This window comes from Gigantopelta aegis, chromosome 13, assembly GCF_016097555.1.
Source record: "Gigantopelta aegis isolate Gae_Host chromosome 13, Gae_host_genome, whole genome shotgun sequence".
In the NCBI taxonomy this organism is placed as follows: domain Eukaryota; kingdom Metazoa; phylum Mollusca; class Gastropoda; order Neomphalida; family Peltospiridae; genus Gigantopelta; species Gigantopelta aegis.
Window position 1 is genome coordinate 18646595 of NC_054711.1, and position 21794 is coordinate 18668388.

The following is a 21794-nucleotide window of genomic DNA, read 5'->3' on the forward strand; positions in this document are numbered from 1 at the left end:
AAAAAAAAAAAAAAAATCTGCCAAAACAATTAGGTATGGTGTCATACCCGTTGTACGTCAAAGACTGGCAGAAACCCTGCATATGTTGGTCTAATGCACGAGAAAAAGGTTTACAATAACATACATTTGTGGTGGATATTTACTTATTTCGTTTTCATTAAAATAACAAGTACATCAAAGACAGTATGATTAGGTTTTTGCACACTTAAAAATCTTATTAAATATACCCTGTATTGGTATTTTTAAACACCGATTTATTTCAGCTTGTCCCTATAGCACAGCCTTACAACTGTCCAAATGATTGGACTCAAATGTTTGAAATAATAAGGTATTCAGAGGGGGGGGTGGGGGGCGGGGGCAGTTATAATTTTATTATATATTAATTTTAATTTTTTACGATCCCCTCCTAACCTCCCCCAAAGTTCCATTGGCATTCCGCCTCATGTCATCCCCCTCCCACACACACACAAATGGATTTTCTGGATCTCCCACTGGTATTCCTTGAAACGATTTTAATACATGCACAGGAGAAAATTTGATGTGCTAATAATTATTTCTTCATCAATTAATAAAATTAGCCAACATACACAAAACGTTTAAACCAAACTGAACATTAGTCTGCATTAAGCTATCTGCTGTGACCTAGGTTGAAGATCTGAGTATATAAATAAACATATCTGTACAAGGCTTCTAGAATTTTTACAAAATCCACTAGCCATGGGAATTTAGTAATAATCGGATGTGTTACCTAAAGAGGATGATAGATTAAAAACATTAAGATTGGTGGGTGGGGGTTTGGGTAGGATATTCATATTTACAATATAGACAACTGCATCATTTGACAACTTTTTATCATAAGCCGTCTGGCATGGTAACAGCAGTTAATTACTAGCCCAACATAAAATACCACTAGCCATGGGAGTGGGGCTACCATAATCTAGAAGCCCTGTTGTATTTTTAGCCTTCATGTATCAGGAAAAGAAAGACATGTTCATTTACCAACATCGCACCTTTTTAAAATTTTAGTATTGGTGGGATGTGAAAACATTGTAGGAGGAAACAATGTCACAACATGACTATTTTAGCAGCAAGAGATAGCATTTGATATATCAGATGCACAGAACTGGATAAACCAGAAATACTGTATATCCTTGATTATAGGTCCGTCTTGAATAGAAACCAGTGTCCATTAGAGGCTAGGTCTTGGTGTCGCAAAATAAAGTTTGTTTTGTTTAACAACACCATAGAGCTATTGGATGTCAAACATTTGGTAAAGTAAAGTTTGTTTTATTTAACGACACCGCTAGAGCACATTGATTTTTTATCTTATCATCGACTATTGGACGTCAAACATATGGTCATTCTGACACTGTTTTTAGAGGAAACCCGCTGTCGCCATATAGGCTACTGTTTTACGACAGGCAGCAAGGGATCTTTTATTTGTACTTCCCACAAGCAGGATAGCACAAACCATGGCCTTTGTTGAACCAGTTATGGATCACTGGTCGGTGCAAGTGGTTTACATCTACCCATTAAGCCTTGCGGAGCACTCACTCAGGGTTTGGAGTCGGTATCTGGATTAAATATCCCATGCCTCGACTGGGATCCAAACCCAGTACCTACCTGTAGACCGATGGCCTGCCACGACGCCACCGAGGCCGGTCAAACATTTGGTAATTCTGACACGTACATGTAGTCATCAGAGGAAACCCGCTACATTTTTCAATTAGCAGCAAAGGATCTTTTATATTCACCATCCCACAGACAGAAAGCACATACCACGGCTTTTGACCAGTTATTACCGGCCTCGGTTGCGTCGTGGCAGGCCATCGGTCTACAGGCTGGTAGGTACTGGGTTCGGATCCCAGTCGAGGCATGGGATTTTTAATTCAGATACCGACTCCAAACCCTGAGTGAGGGCTCCGCAAGGCTCAATGGGTAGGTGTAAACCACTTACACCGACCAGTGATCCATAACTGGTTCAACAAAGGCCATGGTTTGTGCTATCCTGCCTGTGGGAAGCGCAAATAAAAGATCCCTTGCTGATAATCGGAAGAGTAGTCCATGTAGTGGCGACAGTGGGTTTCCTCAAAATCTGTGTGGTCCTTAACCATATGTCCGACGCCATATAACCGTAAATAAAATGTGTTGAGTGCGTCGTTAAATAAAACATTTCTTTCTTTCTTGACCAGTTATTGTGCACTGGTTGGTATGAGAAAAACCCCTAATCATTTGAATAGATGCCCCGAGGTGATTCGATCCTGCGAAGCAAGCACCTCAGCCGAGCATTTAGGGAACAAAATAAATCAACTCAAGGCAATCAACTGTATGATCTATTGCACTACAGGTGAGCGCTCTACCCCTGAGCTACATACCACCCAATATATTAGGAAAGTAACTCATTTTTGTTCTCGGATTGGAAGAAAACAAAAACAAGATTATGAAACATGAAATAATGAAGAGCATAATATTTAGTTCTTTCTTCTTTTTTTTCTTTTTTATTATTATATGGTACACAACAAAATTAATTATGGGTTGGTAGACTTTTTTGGCACTTCTTTGTCGTATTATTTATTTTGGTTGTATAACTTTTGATAATAGACGACTTCTAAATAATATTTTAGTAAATATTTATCCATGATACACCAACATTTTGCACACAGTGGGGGTTTTCATGCATTTACAGGTTTCATAGCCTTAAAGACCAAACAAATTCAAAGACTTACCTGCCATTTTCAAAGACTTGCATAGCGATCAAAGACAATAGAATGCAATAAAAATACCAAATTGGTTTGTTTACGTTGCTGTCCATGGCAAAAACATGAGCTTTTTTACATGCATCATGACAGATTAAACCCAGTAACTGGAAAATATCAAATGCATGCAGCTGTAAAAGATATCATCATTGCTTTGCCTATGATTTGTGATGATTTAAAGACTTTTATTACAATTCAAAGATCTAAAAATAATTTTTTTCAAATTCAAACACTTTCAAGAAATTTAAAGACCACTACGAACCCCGATTTATGAAAACTGCAAAAACTGCACATTTGGCAAGCATTTGTCACATTTTGGTTCCGAATGACACTTGTCATTTTGTTTGCTCTAAATTACTGTTTAAATCATTAAGTTTAAGAACAAGCCACAATATCCACACTTTACAACTGAAGAAGCATTTAAAAGTATTTACTGGCCCTTAATTTTACATCACAATGATAACACAGACATCAAACATGTGGGAATGTTTTAATTAATTCAATTCAGTATGGTATTTCATCTTCAGATTTTTAAGATTTTCTTTTTAAAACAATTAAAAAAATTAAAACAAAAATGTTAATAAATTACAATAAGAAATAGATTTTCAAAATCTATTTTATATTTAACCTACCATTCTGTACCTTTAAAAATAATTAATTAAAATTGATATATTGGCAGTGTTTTATAAATATATAGACAATAATCACATGGATGTTACATACAGGTAATAAAAACAAATTACATGCAGAATACTGTACCATTTCATTCAAGTAGGCTACATGTTTAGACTACAGTATAAAATATTTGTAATAAAATCATACAAATATAAACATTACATTACAAGCACATATTGAACTATACAAACATTAAACACAAATTTATACAAATAACAGCAATTCCATAGAATTAAAGGTCTCCCTACCATAAATTTACTCGCACTCAATGTCAGTCATACTTGCATCCACAGATGTTATCTCAATGCATGCTTTAAAATTATAATTTCTCAATATGGATGTTTCAATTCACCTTTTGTAATTGATAAATAATTTGTGTAATGGGTGCTACAGCGTGCCAAGTATCAAACATGCAACAATGGACATTTTGTGTCAACTAATATACAAATTTATTAGAATTAGAAACTAAACAAGCTGCGAAAGAAATATAGCGATGTATATGTCTTAACGGTGACATATTGCTGCTAACTAAGTCAGTTGACATGACTCCTATTAATCTAAATTGTAGTCTTTAATCTGAATCAAATCAAGTTTTTGATCTGAATCTAACTTTAAGTCTTGAATCTAAATTTGTCAAACTTTAATTTCAATTTGTGTCTTCGGTTTGAATCTAAATATAAATCTTTGACTTGAATTTTAATTTTTTTTTTTTTTAGTCTCACTTAATTTATATTTGGATCTTTTTTTGAGTCTGACTTTAATCTAAATTTTAGTTATTCAATTTAATCTAAATTTGAGTTATTGTACATGTACATGTACATGTAGTCTTTACAACATAAGGTTTATAAGTGTTCATGGAGATAATGTAAAAACAAACTGTCATAGATAAAACTTCCATACATTGTTTAAAACATTAAATGTTAAAATTATTGCTCAAGGTATACAAACAAAAATATACAAATGTTAAAAATCAATTTACTGTAATACCATATATGGTATTTAAAAGATTAAATGCTATTTAAAGTGATAGCTAATATACAAATGTTGATAAATTAATCCTACTAACAAAAACATAAAGTGTTTGATGGTCAATCATGTTAACCACACGGACAACTAGAATTATTGTATAAATTCCACATACATATTATTTGATCTAAGCAGAATAAAGCTAATATCTAAAGCTTAAAAGGCAATAACCAGTTATTTTATCTAACAAGAACAGTTGGGGAAATCTTATTTATTGAAGTTTTTGTACCCAAATTGGATCATCACTGGCAACGCTTTACACAGCCGGATGTCATTCAAGATACATGACATCATTCTTTATAAGAGGCTAGATACTAGTAGTTATTTTGATTTATTTAACGACACCATTAGAGCACATTGATTTATTAATCATCAGCTATTGGATGTCAAACATTTGGTAATTTTGATATATAGTCTTAGAAAGTAAACCTGCTACATTTTTACATTGGAACTTGGAAAATTGTTTAACGTGCACATTCAGAGCAAGTTGTTGTAGCGCATGCCTGTCTTGGACACAAGTACCGGCCTCAGCCAGTTCTTCCGTCCAGGACAGGAAAGGGATTTTTCCATTAGTAGCAAGGGATCTTTTATATGCACCATCCCATAGACAAGGTAGAGGCTAGATAGATTCTGTCACATTCAAAACACATTTCTAAACTCTAATTCATTAATAAAGATGCAAGTTTTGTATGTTTACTCTGACACAAACTGTTATTTACATTTACTGTACTGAAATGAAGTGTTCAAAGAGAAAATCTAGTCTAGTCCGAGTTACCGTATGTTACATAACCTGTATTTCTGGTCACTAACCAATAATACAGAAATTATCTATTTAGTATATCTTGCCAATGTGCACAATGATTGCAGAATAAATTGTTGTATGAGGAAAATGGATATTCAATAGACTGTAGGTCTACCCTGTATATTGATAAATATGTTTGCAAGGGAGATAACTTACATGTATGACATACAGGTTCAATCAGCAAAACTTGATATGGTGTATAAACAAAGTGATGTTGAGACAACCATGACAGGCCTTGGTGGTGTAGTGGTTAAGCCTTCAGACCTACGGGTGGTAGGTACTGAGTTCGCATCCCAGTCCTGGCTCCCACCCAGAGTGAGTTTAATGAAATGGGTGGGTTTTGGGCCACTACACAAACCTCTCTCACTAACCACCAATCTACTACCCTAGACAGACAGCCCAGATAGCTGAGGTGTGTGCCCATGATAGTGTGCTTGAACCATAATTGGAAATGAGCACGAAAATAAATATAAACAATAGCAGGCAACCATGGTCACTATAACACTGTCTGACTGTGTGTGTGTATGTGTATATGTATGCATGCATGTTTTTGTGTCCATATATGTGTGTAAATAGAATGTAGGTTCCTGGTATATAATTGAAGGGTCCATATATGTGTGTAAATAGAATGTAGGTTCCCTACATATATGTGTGTAAATAGAATGCAGGTCTCTATATATGTGTGTAAATAGAATGTAGGTTCCTGGTATATAATTGAAGGGTCCACAGGAATAACCTACAATGTCACACTAATTGGACATCACAAGTTATTTCCATTATATTTTATGTTACACCACTAAAGCACATTAATTTATTCATCATCGGCTATTGGATGTCAAATATTTGGTAATTTTGACATAGAGCCTTAGAGAGGAAACCCGCTACATTTTTCCATTAGTAGCAAGGGATCTTTTATATGCACCATCCCACAGACAGGATAGCACATACCACAGCCTTTGATATACCAGTCATGGTGCACTGGCTGGAAAGAGAAGTAGTACATTGGGGCCATCAAAGGGGATCGATCACAAACCGACTGCGCATCAAGCGAGCGCTTTATGACTAGGCTACATCCCGCCACCTTTTTTATTATAAAGGAAGAAAATGTTTTATTTATCGATGCACTCTTTCCTATTACATGTATTATAAATAAGCTTATACCATGATAACGAGCATGTTGTATTACTGGAGTAGTTTGCAGTTAAAAAGTACATACTCTAATTATGGGTTAGAGCAGATAATCAACAAGTATGTCAAATGTTCTTCCCTTGGACCCTTCAGTTATATTCAGGACGTATCTGTAACACTGGTGTGCTTGAACCTTAATTCCGGATGTGATAGAAAAACTGATCTGACTTGCACAAAAAATACATTTGACTACATCATGAAATTTTGGCTTCAGATGATGATGATGGATTGACTGAAAGTTTTTGCATTTGAATTTCCAGATCTGTCTGTTCAGAATCTGTCTGTCTGTCCATGTGTCTGTCTGTCTCCCCCATCAACAGGTCTGAAATGTTGTGTTCAGATAACTTTTCTTCCAAAAATGCCCAGTCACTTGTTGGAAGCTGCAAAGACAAGCAATGTGATATTAGTATATAGAACTACAAAAACATCCTGCTTAAAGCAATGATACTAATTAACAAAAGTTAAAGTTTGTTTTGCTTTAACAACACCACTAGAGCACATTGATTGACTAATCATCAGCTATTGGATGTCAAACTGTATATACGTGTGGAGTTCCAAATGTATCACTACACTTTCATATTATATGGATTAGTAGAATGATGGAAATATATCATGAAAAAAATAGGTTTTGTTTGTTTGTTTGTTTTAACGACACCACTAGATCACATTAATTTTATTGATCATCGGTTATTGGATGTCAAGTATTTGGTAATTATAACTACAATTTTCTATTTATTAGAAGCAAGGGTTCTTTTATATGCACATCCGAAAGACATGATAACACACATACCACAACCTTTGATATACCAGTTGTGGTGCACTGCATGCCTGGAACAAGAAATAGCCCAATGGGCCCACCAACGGGGATCGATCACAAACCGACTGCGCATCAAGCAATTGCTTTTCCACTATACTACGTCCTGCCCCGCAACACAAGCAATGCAAGATTAATATATAGAACAACAAAAACAACATGTTTAAAACAACGAAACAAGCATTCTGAGAGTACTCCTAATGCAATACGCTACCAGACTCAACAAATTTTCATATCTCCTGAATTCAAGGAACATAACATTAAACTTGATCTGTAGCAGTACATGACAAAGATACAAAAAAGAAAGATTCATCTCGATATCTTCAAGGCATACTGTCACGGATTTAAGGACCTAATTTCTCTAAAAATGGATAATAAATAAAAATTACATTAATTGTTGGAAACCAAATCTAGCTATCGCATCACCGTAACTGAACCATGATGGAGTGAAATCCATGTCAGCCCTCTCGGCAATTTTAGTTTTTGAATTATGGACCATTGCCATAATTCAATTATTTTTACAAAATATCATTGATAAATGGAGTATGGTGGTTATGAAGATGGTTGAATAAAGTACATTTAGGGACAAATCAAATTATAGTTGTTCAGGTAATACTTTGTTAGACCATTAAATAGGTCAGTGGTCTGAGACAATATGGCTTTCAGGCACTGCAACAACAAAAAAAGTGTCCAGAAAACAAATGTTCATAGCTTCTAAGTTCAAGGGCCTTAACTCTGTCAAAAAGAGGTAAATTGCCATGAAAGTCAAACATGATCTGTAACAGTACATGGTAAGTCTATACTCAAAATGTCAGCTCAATATCTCAAGGCATTGTGAACAAAACATCCAGAAAACTATATGTGAGACAAACAGAAGGAAGAAGATGTAACCTGTAGTTCCCCCACCCCACACGGTTGGACCAGCAGGGGACTAATAACATCAACAAAGAAAAAACTAAACCAAAAAAAACTTTGTAATACTTACCACATTATCACTAACATAACTGCTTTTCTGAAAACAAACAAATCCACTGGAAACATTCAACCCACAGGTGGTGGCCATATTTCTGATGTCGTCTTCACAATTAGCAGCCAACAGATCCTGGAGCTTGCTGCAGGGAAACCTGGTGTTCTTACTGCTAAATCCAGAAGACATCGTCCTTATAGCACATCTGGAAAACATATTATTCAGAATATATGCAAAAGCCATAGGACATTGTCTGTAAACCAAATCTGAAAATGTACAGAGTGTACATGTGTCAAACAAATCTAATAATAAAGGCACAACATTGTTCTTAGAGCAAGATCTACTGCTAAATCTATAGAACATTGCCCTTCGAACAAATTGGATAAAAGTTAAAAAGTTTGTTTTGTTTAATGAAATTACTAGAGCACATTGATTTATTAACCATCAACTACTGGATGCCAAATATTTAGGGTTCTTTTAACTCGTAGTCATTCAAGAAATACCACTGTACTGATATGGCAACATCTCAGCCCCAATCTGGATAAATGTTTCATGTTAAATATAAATGATCCACTACTACATTGTAAATCTATAAGCCTATGAGACAGGGGATGGGGTGGGGTCAACTGCTCTCCACTAGCAAATCTTTGCATTCGGGTAAAAACAATGGGTATGCCTGGGGAAAATTATCTGGCCTGAAACCTTTTCAACATGTACTTCCATCATTCTACTCACAATATTAGTTGTAATCCATGTAACATGACTGCGTAGTGATTCGTTTGGAAGCCTACATGTATATGCAGTGAAACCGGTCTAAACTGGATCACATTGGGGATCTAATATTTATCTGTTATCTGGGACCATGAAACTTGACTGTATTTGACAGGATTCCGGTTTGCTGATGGTCTGGCTCAGAAAGGGTTCATTTTAGTTGCTTTGCATATCCAGATTCGGGCCTTTTCATTTAATATGGACAAAAGTCAGCCTCCCCCACCCCACCCCACCCCACCTCCTAAAGTCGTAACCCTGACGAATATGACAGGGCATCTTTCTTAACGCATATCTGAAAATTGTATTAAGCAGAATGTAATATAAAGGATCACCACTAAACCCACAGAACATTGTCTTTAGGACTGAATAACTTTTGTTCTAGAGATTGAGTAAGCACTTGTCTGGATTTGAGGGTGCACACTACCAAATCAAATCACATATAAGAAAATGGTAACATGTGGCAAAAACTGCAAGACACAACATTTCAATTAACATATACACCATGGATATAAATACTACCACCTCATAAAGGCATTTTGTCTGTACTTACTGTTGTATGTGTTTGAGATGGCGATGAAAGGCACACTGACAAATTGGGCAGGGAAGACGACATGCCAGCCGAATTGTCCGCACATAGTTGCCTGTCATGTGACTAGCACTGATAGCAAAGGCCAGGCGTAAACACAGAGAGTGTCTGAAAACAAAAAATATATATATGTAATCTGTTCTGGCTAAGATTAATTCTTAGTTGCTTTAAACATGCTCAAGCCTAAACAACACCCAGAGACAACACAGCACATACCCTATTGCTTGAAATTACCTGTTATCTCTTCAGACTTAAGCAATACCTCAGAGAATTTACATCTGAGACAGGACAGCACATACCATATTTGATATAAATTCTAATCTCTATAGATTAGATTTAAGCAATGTCTCGGAGCATTCAGTCTAAAACAGGACAGCACATACCATATTTGACATAAATTGTAATCTCAGTTTTTATTACAGATTTAAGCAATGTCCCGGAGCATTCAATCCAAAACAGGACAGCACATACCGTGGTATTTGATTTTACTCACCTCAGTTCTCTCTTCAGATCCAAGCAATGTCTCAGAGCATTCATATCTCCCAGGTTATACAGAAGATAAATACTCTCGAACTGTTCCCGGCATTTGTGAGTTCCTTGTACCTCATCATACAACACCAGGAGGCGCTTCAGACACTCCTGGGCATGCTGGGAGTTTATGACAGGGTCGAAGGTCGAAATATTTGCTGTTCCCAACCTGTTTAAATAATAAGTTTTATTCGTATTCAGGATGCGTTCTTTGGATTCTTATGTACAGGTAAATGATAAATAAATGCAGAAAGTTTGGTATTAGACAGAAGTGGGGAAAATATGAATAAAAATACACTGGATCAAATACAACTATGTACCATTTATACAATTTAAAAGTTCCAATCTAAGTTATATTCAGTATTTAAGAATATGTTTATACACGTAAATCATTAATGTTTCATCAAAGTAATAACAAAAAGGCAATTTGTGACTAACTGACAGCAGGAGGGGTTGGAGAGGACATATCTGCCCTGTTTAGTTAAAGATTGCTTTGTTTAAAGGGACATTCCTGAGTTTGCTGCATTGTAAGATGTTTCCGACTAATAATATATTTCTACGATTAAACTTACATATTAAATACATTTTCTGGTTTAGAATATAAGTGTCTGTATATTCAATGTGTCTTGGGTCATCTTAATATTTGTAAGAAGCCCAAACTGGATTTTGTCTTCAAATAATTTCGTATGTACGAAAATAAAATATTTTAGGAAATAAAATGAAATTTAACCTAGTACAAATATTTGAACGATCAGAAACATGTTTAATATACAGCCACTAATATTTTATGCAGAACTATATATGTAATTACAATCGTTAAAAAGTCTCTGTTAGTCGATAACATCTTAAACATTGCAGCAAACTCAGGAATGTCCCTTTAATGACACTACTAGCTGCATGCTGGTAAACGAAATCGGCCGAAAATGTTCCGAATATTATTGTACATACTGGAGATATACCGCAGTAAAATGAATTATTATCAAAACTAAATTTTTGGTTGTGTAAAAAACATTACATTTTAGACATTCTGAAATAATACGCTGTAATGAATGTGCAAAATTCTGGTCACCGGGCGGGCAACTCACAATAAGGTTTTGACTCGCCCGAAGTTGTTTTCACTGGCCAGCAGCAACCGGGTGATCGTAAAATGCACAGTCTGTGCACAGGCGGATCTAGGGGGCCCCCAGGCCCCCCCCCCCCTTAAATTTTGTGACGGTTATAATTTTATTATATTATATTAATTTTAAGTTTTTTACGATCCCCTTCAAACCTCCCACAAAGTTCCATTGGCATTCCACCTCATGTCATTGGGGCCCCCCTAAATGGATTGTCTGGATCTGCCACTGCTTTGTATACATGTATATGTTGCATGACCAGACCTAAGCATGTGTTCTAACACTAAACCACATCCTGATATCACGAAAACAATAATACAGATAAAAACATTGAAATGAAAACAATGAAAATATAAATTAAACAAACAAAACGTTTGCTTAACAAAAAGGTCTTCCCTACCATGAATTTTTTTCAGTGTACTATGATGAATATCCATAGATGCAACTCTAAAGCAAGTTTCACTGACTAGGACTTAATAGTTTGTGCGAAACTGATCTAAATACAAACCTTTAACGTCAAACTTTAATGCAAACGTTGACACTATCGCTGCCTGAAAAGTGTATGTAATACCTATATCTCAACTTTTAGTTCATAAAGGCGAGACAAACATACCAACCTATATCCTGCATAGATGTGGAAACGCACGCAGCTCTCCAACAGGAGAATTCCATCGAGACTTTCGATTCTTAGTTCGTAAAGGCGAGACAAACATACCAACCTATATCCTGCATAGATGTGGAAACGCACGCAGCTCTCCAACAGGAGAATTCCATCAAGACTTTCGATTCTTAGTTCGTAAAGGCGAGACAAACATACCAACCTATATCCTGCATAGATGTGGAAACGCACGCAGCTCTCCAACAGAAGAAATCCATCAGGACCTTCAATTCTTAGTTCGTAAAGGCAAGACAAACATACCAACCTATATCCTGCATAGATGTGGAAACGCACGCAGCTCTCCAATAGGAGAATTCCATCGAGACTTTCGATTCTTAGTTCGTAAAGGCAAGACAAACATACCAACCTATATCCTGCATAGATGTGGAAACGCACGCAGCTCTCCAACAGGAGAATTCCATCGAGACATTTGATTCTTAGTTCGTAAAGGCGAGACAAACATACCAACCTATATCCTGCATAGATGTGGAAACGCACGCAGCTCTCCAACAGGAGAATTCCATCGAGACTTTCGATTCTTAGTTCGTAAAGGCGAGACAAACATACCAACCTATATCCTGCATAGATGTGGAAACGCATGCAGCTCTTCAACAGGAGAATTCCATCGAGACATTTGATTCTTAGTTCGTAAAGGCAAGACAAACATACCAACCTATATCCTGCATAGATGTGGAAACGCACGTAGCTCTCCAACAGAAGAAATCCATCGAGACCTTTGATTCTTAGTTCGTAAAGGTGAGACCAACATACCAACCTATATCCTGCATAGATGTGGAAACGCACGCAGCTCTCCAACAGGAGTATTCCATCGAGACTTTCGATTCTTAGTTCGTAAAGGCGAGACAAACATACCAACCTATATCCTGCATAGATGTGGAAACGCACGCAGCTCTCCAACAGGAGAATTCCATCGAGACATTTGATTCTTAGTTCATAAAGGCGAGACAAACATACCAACCTATATCCTGCATAGATGTGGAAACGCACGCAACTTTCCAACAGGAGAATTCCATCGAGACCTTCGATTCTTAGTTCGTAAAGGCGAGATAAACATATCAACCTATATCCTGCATAGATGTGGAAACGCACGCAGCTCTCCGACAGGAGAATTCCATCGATTCTTAGTTCGTAAAGGCGAGACAAACATACCAACCTATATCCTGCATAGATGTGGAAGCGCACACAGCTCTCCAAAAGAACAATTCCATCAAGACCTTCGATTCTCTGTATAACCATATCCTGTCGCACTGCCCGCAGTCGGTCAAATGAGAAATCGTATATCACAGCCCACCTGTGGTCAGTTCGTGGAATAATCCTCAATAAAGGAAAGGAATGTTTAATAACAACTCAGCAAAATTTAAAGTATGACTATTTGAATCTAACAAACAGTTATCGTGATATTTGCTCTATGAGTGTGGAAGCTAGGGTCACACTGGAAAGAATTTTGTTTTAGGCAATTTTCAGATACATGTATGTAAAAAATGTTTTTTGAAAATTATTGAAAAGTTGCTAATTTATATTTAAAAAAACCTAAATACTAAATGTTGTAGACAATTTAGATTAAATTTAGAAATTGGCTAATTTGGCAATGGGTAGGGTGAGCCCTAGAATGGAAGAATTCACTCAACACATTTTAAATATGGTTACATTGTATATCCTAGTATGGCATCAGACATTCACGTTCATGTATGGTTAAGGACAACACAGTGGAAACCTGCTTCTGCCATGTTATGGGCAACTCTTTTTGATTAGTTTTAAGCAATATGTTTTTAATTATTAAATAAAATAAAATAAAATTAATTTTTAGCAATACAATATTATTAATTAATTTTGTTTTATTTCTTAAAGATATATTCAGTTGTTTTTTTAAGAAAATAATATTTAATAAAATTACATTTTACTTATTGATGATATATTCAAAAATATTTACCAATAGAATAGTAATATAATTTTTTAAAGGAATATAATATTATTAATAAAATTACATTTTATTTATTAATGATAAAAAATTACCAATAGAATATTAATGAAAAAAACATTTCACTTATTAACAATTTACTAAACATTTTGCAATATAATAGTATTAATAAAATACATTTTATTTACTAGTATTAAAGATTTATTCAACATTGAGCAATGCAAGGGTGCACAAATGGAAAATATTTCACTGACCTGCTGGACCAGAACAAACTAAAATTTACTAGCCCACCAGAATTTCTACTAGTCCACCAGCCTATAGAACAATATATTACTGTTTAACAATATTTATTATAATATAAACTGTCTTCACTTTATATATATATATTTGACAAAAATATTATTAAGAATACTTGGTAGGCTAAGTCATTAACATCATGTGGCAAACAAAATCAAGACCCAAACCTTGATTGAAAAAAGCTATAGGCCTACATTTTTAATATTCTGGTAAAGACAAAGTTTTTTTAATTTCTTTCATATAGATTTATTGTCAGTGTGTTGCATGTAATGTTGTGTATTTTGTCATCATTCTGAACTGTTTGTTTGAATGGTTTGGAAATCTGGAATGCCTGATACGGATTCATTGCAAAAAGTAAATAAATAAAAAAAATATAATAATAATTTACAGTCAGTCAGAAAAAGACAAATCGCCCATTGGACTGGTAGTTGCATTTTTTAACTCGTCCGTCAGAATTTTTACTCGCATTTGGCGAGCGGGTGAGTACTTTCTGCATCCCTGGGAATGTAATATTATTAATACAAATATTTTTCTTATTTAAGATATATTGAACATTTAGCAATATACATGTATGTAATATTATATTAATAAAAATATTTTACTTATTAAAGCTTCATGTATATATTCAACATTTAGCAATATAATATTAATTTTTAAAATTTACTTATTAAAGATATATTCCACATTTTTAGCAATAGAGGATATTTCATGTTTTTTTCAAATGTTTTTTTACTCATGAGTAAAGATGCGTGACGAGTGTGATATTTTAGTAATATAACATTATGAGAATAAAAAAATTTATTTTAACTTTTGGCAATTTATATTTGATTTTTAAAATGCCAGCAGTAAAATAATTCCAGCTTTCTTACAGTGAAGATAACACTTTCTAAAGTGACGATAACACATTTTGGAGTGAAATAGTAAAATCGTCACTTTTATTTCACTGATATTTTAAGATAGATACATGTATTTCACTAAATGTTATATAATAAATATACAATATTATTGTTTTTTAAAAATGTTTTTACTTATTAAAGATATACTGCACAGTTTTGATCAGTACTGGAGCTGGACGAAGACTCTAAAATGTGTTATCATCACTGAGTAACTGATAACACTTTTTTTTCACTGATATTTTAAGATAGATATTTCACTAAATGCTATATAATAAATATACAATATTATTGTTTTTTTAAAATGTTTTTACTTACTAAAGATATACTGCACAGTTTTGATCAGTACTGGAGCTGGACGAAGACTCTAAAATGTGTTATTGTCACTGAGTAACTGATAACACTTTTATTTCTCTGATATTTTAAGACGGATATTTCACTAAATGTTATATAATAAATATGCAATATTATTGTATTTCAAAAATGTTTTTACTTATTAAAGATATATTGCAGTTTTAATCAGTACTGGAACTGGACGAAGACTCTAAAATGTTTTATCGTCACTGATAACACTTTTATTTCACTGATATTTTAAGATATTTCACTAAATGATATATAATAAAGATACAATATTATTGTTTTTTAAAAATGTTTTTACTTATTAAAGATATACTGCACAGTTTTCAGCAGTACTGGAGCTGGACGAAGACTCTCTGGGCCCGGTACGTGACACCCTGCAGCTGGCCGGCTGTATTCTTTGATCATTTTACCAACTTCTGCAGTTTGTAATCTGAAACACAAAAACAAACCAGTTGTTATCCTGAGGCAATTACACAACTCTCACACTTCTGGAATTTTATCTGCAAATGTGTGCATGCATTAAATGGCTGTTTCTTTATGCATGCATGAAAACAAAACCAGACACCATCAGATTAGACATGTATAAAATTTACCTACATGTAGAAAGTAAAGTTTGTTTTATTTAACAACGCCACTAGAGCACATTGATTTTTTATCTTATCATCGGCTATTGGACATCAAACATATGGTCATTCTGACACTGTTTTTTAGAGGAAACCTGCTTTTGCCACATAGGCTACTGTTTTACGACAGGCAACAAGGGATCTTTTATTTGCATTTCCCACAGGCAGGACAGCACAAACGATGGCCTTTGTTGAACCAGTTATGGATCACTGGTCGGTGCAAGTGGTTTACACCTACCAACTGAGCCTGGCGGAGCACTCACTCAGGGTTTGGAGTCCGTATCTGGATTAAAAATCCCATGCCTCGACTGTACCTACCAGCCTGTAGACCGATGACCTAACCAAGACGCCACTGAGGCCGGTACCTACATGTAGATTGCAACAATAATTACACATTTAACCTTTTACTCAACGATCAAGTACACAATCGGTTTTCCAAATTCAATTTTAATTTGATGATTTGACAAACAACAACTGCAGTGCTTATGGTTTGAAAATGTATGAAAAGTGATAAACTGATCTTCTGAAATTATGTACGACAACCCTGGCTCTCCATTGTTCACCGTCCATTGCAAAAATTCTAAATTCAGGGCTCGAAAACGGCCTGTGGCCAGGTCGCCAAAATAATATTCTCTTTTTAGAGCTATAACACATGAGCCACTGTTAATATTTCTATTCCACATTAAAATCGTACTCGTGGTTCGCTTACAACAATTTGCCAACATCCGTTATTATGTTTTGGGCCACCATATTATTTGGCGAGTTTCGAACCCTGTAAATTGTATATAAAGTGGCTAAAACATTTAGTACCGGTATTTTACCACTCAAATTTTGTTTAAATTAGCCACTTTTGAGTAATTTTCAAACAAATACATTGTGTACATGTATTCTACATACTGGTATCTAAAAACAAAAATCTACATATCATATTACATACATGCATCTACATGGCTAAAACAAACATTTTTTCAGTGTCACAGTAATATTTTTGAAAAATAAATGAACAATATTAGGCAATATTTTGTTTTCAAAATCTTGATTAGCAATATTTCAAGTCAGTTAAAAATTGATTAGCATATATATACTGTTTAATGTTTTGAAATTGTGTAGTGATCTCTGAAACTTGTGTAATGAATCGTAGCGCGATACTGAACAAAATGTTCCTTGGATATTAGCATGTAATGAAATGAGCAGATTTTCATCCACACAGAAATTGTTTTGTGAAAGTGAGAGCAACTGCTTGCATCAAGCCATAAGGACTGAAACTGAAACTCTGTATTGTGAATCTCCCAGCATACTTCCGATTCCTGTACTTCTCGGCTCTTCTTTCATGTGACGACTCTAACTGGTGGAGACGGCCCTCCTTTTCCCTCCTACAATGATAACAAAACAGCATTTAATGATTTATGTATATACTGTATATATATACACACACACTGGAGCAAAGCCTAAAATTTGGGTATACATAATAGAGATATATTTGGGCAAAATGTGCTAACCTGTGACCTTTTTACCATGTATTTCCATCATTCTACCTTCAAAATTAGTTATCATCCATGTAAAAATGCTTAGTGATTCGTTTACAACCCTGTAATACTTAATAGGCTATATAGCAGTCTGGTAGTAATGCTAATATGAATAAATGTTGTTATCCAGATTCAGGCATTTTCCTTTAATTCGGGCAAAGCCAGCCATGCCCCACTACAAAATTGGGAGCCCATACTCCTATGCTGCCAAACGGCTATATAGGGCTGCAAACGATACATTACGCATTCTTACGTGGCTTGCAACTAATTTTGTGGGTAGATTCATGCATGTAAATAGATGGTAAACATGCATCAGTTTATCACATTTTGCCTGATTATCTCTATAATTTTCGCCCGAATTTGAGGATTTGCTCTCCCCCCCCCCCCCCACACACACACCACCCACCTCTTCCCCGTGTTTTGTATGCTTATGTGCTCGTCTTTGAACATAATGTTCTTTGACATCGTCCTGAGCAATTTCGAGCACTCGTAATGCATCCATCAGCACTGTTCACTTCGGGCTTTTTTTTAATGAAAAGTGTCAAATACTTTCACTTAAACAACCCCTTCCGTGCGTTTAAGTATTTCAATGCATTTTAAATGCAGGAGTATAACTTGGTCTTGATTATCTGTGTGTAACATAAACATGCTTCATAATTTGGTTACTAAAATACACACGGCTGTTTTGGATAGTTACAGACGGTTAGGGGATAAATACCTTTTTGTAAATTTTGCCCTAGATGTCATTGTCATACTACCAGGGATTTTGCATGTAACATTTTGTAAGGGTGGGGGTGGGGAGTGGGGGGGAGGGGGGGGATGGGGAGTCCATTGAGATCCTATGATGCTAGTTCATCAAGATAAACGTCTCCGGCATGATATTTATTATTGTGATGTTTATTGCTGATCGGAGGTCCAATAAATGTGAAAATGTTAAAAAACGGACCGTAGATGTTGACCTTGGTGAACTATTATGATGCAAGCATCTCAAGAGAGGATCTAACGACTGGACTAGATCCTACCCTGGCCTGCCAAATAATTAAATGTCCATAATTTTTATGCAGTATTTTGTCAATATTTTGTAGGTGAACTGCCGTGTAACTTACTGTAAGTGCAAGTTTAACGATCATAACTAGTTCATAAAAATAAACTCGAATGTAAATGTAATGTGCATTTAGTATGATTTACATTTGGTTTTATTTTTATGAACTACGATGGTAACCAGTCAATTCGTACCATAGTCATTTCGTACCCAATTTTACCATTTCGTACCCAAGTCATTTTGTACCTTGGTCATTTCGTACCATAGTTATTTGGTCATTTCGTACCCAAGTCATTTCGTACCATGGTTATTTCGTACCATGTCTGTTTGGTCATTTCGTACCTTGGTCATTTCGTACCTCAATCATTTATTGTGCAGCTTAGTTGAATGATAGATAGTAAAATGTCAAATTACTAGTTTAAAAAATAAATACAACTATAATGAAGCCCCACCCCTTAATAAAGAAAGAAAGTAAGAAAAAAAAGATTATATATTACTTTCATCTCCTCACGTTTCCGTTCATCATTATATTAAAGGGACATTCCCGAGTTTGCTGCATTATAAGATGTTTCCGACTAATAAAATATTTCTACGATTAAACCTATATATTAAATATATTTTCTTGTTTAGAATATCAGTGTCTGTATATTCAATGTGTTTCTGGTCGTCTTAATATTTGTAAGAAGGCCAAACTGGATTTTGTCTTCAAATAATTTCATACGTATAAAAAAAAATATTTTGGGAAATAAGATGAAATTTAACCTAGTACAAATATTAGAACGACCAGAAACATGTTTAATATACAGCCACTAATATGTTATGCAGAAAAATATAGTTGATATGTAATTACAATCATTAAACAGTCTCTGTTAGTCGATAACATCTTTAAAATTGCAGCAAACTCAGGAATGTCCCTTTAATTACCAATGAGCACCTTGTGTTAGAACATATCAAGATCTTCTAAGACAAGCCAATCTCAGAAAAACCTCAATTACCCACGAAGACCGTGTGTTACAAGGCATGTTTACACGTGAATCATAGTCACTTCGTACCCAAGTCATATCGTACCATCCATTTCGTACCATGCTGCCTGGTCATTTCGTACCCTAGTCATTTCGTACCTTGGTCATTTCATACCATTGCAAAAAGTCATTTCGTACCCAAGTCATTTCGTACACTAGTCATTTCGTACCATTGTGAATCATACCCCAGTCATTTCGTACCCTAGTCATTGCATTCCAGTATATAGAAAACGAATTGACTATAGCATAAAAGCAGTGGGTTTTATTTTAAAACTTTATTTTGACAGTTTGAAAACCAGAATACGTTATTGTGCAGCATATCGTTATTGATATCCATAATACCTGTCAACTGTTATTTCCATTTTACCTGACAAGAGCCGTATACGGTATTTACTACTAACTGCCAACTTCGATTTTGTGTGAAATGGCTCCAGATAATTAGTCAAAAACAACAAAACAATATAATGGACCAACAAAATATTATTTATTTATTAGGTCTTCTTTTCAAACTTGCTTATTTGCATCTTATTTGTTTAAGAAATAAACAATAACAGCCATTAAAACATTAACTACCTTACTGATTGCCAAATTAGCCAATTGCTAATGTTTATACAAAGTGGCAATAATGTTTAGTCTTTTGCTCATAAAATATCCCACAAATTTGTAATTTAATGTTATTTTGTAAAAGATATTACTGGGGTGATTGTTATAAATTGTTATACCATGGTACGATATGACTCTCAATTATGGTACGAAATAACCAAGGTACGAAATGACTAGGGTACAAAATTAGGTACAAAATTACTATGGTACGAAATGACCATGGTACGAAGTGACTAGCAACCTTACCCGTGAACGTTTATTCGTCAACAATAAAATTAAGCAGTGGTATACCATGACAAAAATAAGATACCGAGTACAAAATGACTATGGTACGAAATTACCAAACATTATGGTACGAGATGGTAAAAAGTAGGTACGAAATGGCTATGGTACGAAATGACCAAAGCACTATGGTACGAAATGACTATGGTACGAAATGACCATAAACTATGGTACGAAATGACCATAAACTATGGTACGAAATGGATGGTACGAAATGACTTTGGTACGAAATGACTAGTATTAGTAGTAACCACTACGATCATAACATGATCATGATCGTCTAAATTTCGCTTACATTTTAATTTCATCCAAAGAACACATAGTTTGGCATGTTCCTATGATGGACTTTTCACACTCCATCTCTGATGCATTTAGTTATTGATCACCCGATCCATTTTTTGTACAAAAGCCAAAGAGAGGTTTGTTTATATTTTGATGTAGACATTTTGCTAACAGGAAGCGGTCATCTTGCCAAGGGACATAACTTTAATAATCCTGTCAAAAAGTAAACTGCGTTCAGCACAGCGATTATAGTACGCTAACGTTCGCGGAATAGTTTTATTAGTATCCTCTGTCTGGATGGTCTTAGCCTATATAATAACCCGCTATCTACAAGGCTTCTCTACATTTACAAAAATAATATAAAAAAAATTTATTATTAATATTGTTATTATTGTTATTATTATTATTATTATTATTATATTGTTGTTGTTGTTATTGCTATTATTTATTATTATTATTATTATTATTATTATTATTAATGGGGGTTTTTTAAAGCTGAAATATGTCAAAAAGGTAACCTCACTGTGTTACATCACTTTCTCTGCTGTCCACAAAGGCCTATGTAGCACGCTCGTATGGACGATATCTGGAAGGGAGTTACAGCCTCTAGTGGAGTAAACCGAATATTTCTCTCTGTAAAAGTTTATGTTTTAATGATTTGTCTATTTTCTATTCATATCTTATGTTGTATGGTTAAAAAAAAAAGCCATTGAACACACGATCTATAAATATAAAATGGTGAAATCATTCAAAAAATAAATATAAAACATGAAGCAAAGCTTTACGAAGACAGAAATGTTCGGTCTACTAGTGGAGGTTGGGGACACAAACCATATTTTTATCTTTATATAGATTGGACAAAACGAACGTAGCCGACATTTTCGTCCTCGAGTGTTCAGTAAACATATTTTATTATGATACAAGCACAAACACTTTTAATGTACATATATTTGTAACATTCATGGAGAATCTGGTTAACTGTAAATAGGTAGGATATTAAAAAATAAATGGGGCAACCGGCAAATCGTCCGATAATGCC

General features: G+C 34.7%; 1 protein-coding gene across 1 annotated transcript; it reads right to left on the reverse strand.

Moving 5' to 3' along the window:
* Nucleotides 1-6604: 6604 nt before the first annotated feature.
* On the reverse strand, nucleotides 6605-20930 carry LOC121387064 (SAC3 domain-containing protein 1-like). Its single transcript, XM_041518075.1, has 8 exons — nucleotides 20769-20930; nucleotides 17297-17371; nucleotides 15674-15805; nucleotides 13061-13222; nucleotides 10079-10282; nucleotides 9550-9693; nucleotides 8247-8433; nucleotides 6605-6827 (listed from the first exon to the last, which is right to left on the reverse strand). The coding sequence occupies exons 1-8, from the start codon at nucleotides 20831-20833 to the stop codon at nucleotides 6642-6644; spliced, it is 1155 nt and encodes a 384-aa protein (XP_041374009.1). The 5' UTR covers nucleotides 20834-20930; the 3' UTR covers nucleotides 6605-6641.
* Between the last annotated feature and the right edge of the window lie 864 nt (nucleotides 20931-21794).

Excerpts from the sequence above, each read along its gene's own strand:
- LOC121387064 (XM_041518075.1), bottom strand. The coding sequence starts at position 20,833 with ATGGAGTGTGAAAAGTCCATCATAGGAACATGCCAAACTATGTGTTCT. Across the intron at positions 10,283-13,060 it reads CACATCTATGCAGGATATAG|GTTGGGAACAGCAAATATTT; the intron begins GTTGGTATGTTT and ends TTATTTAAACAG. Across the intron at positions 6,828-8,246 it reads GTTATGTTAGTGATAATGTG|CTTCCAACAAGTGACTGGGC; the intron begins GTAAGTATTACA and ends TTGTCTTTGCAG.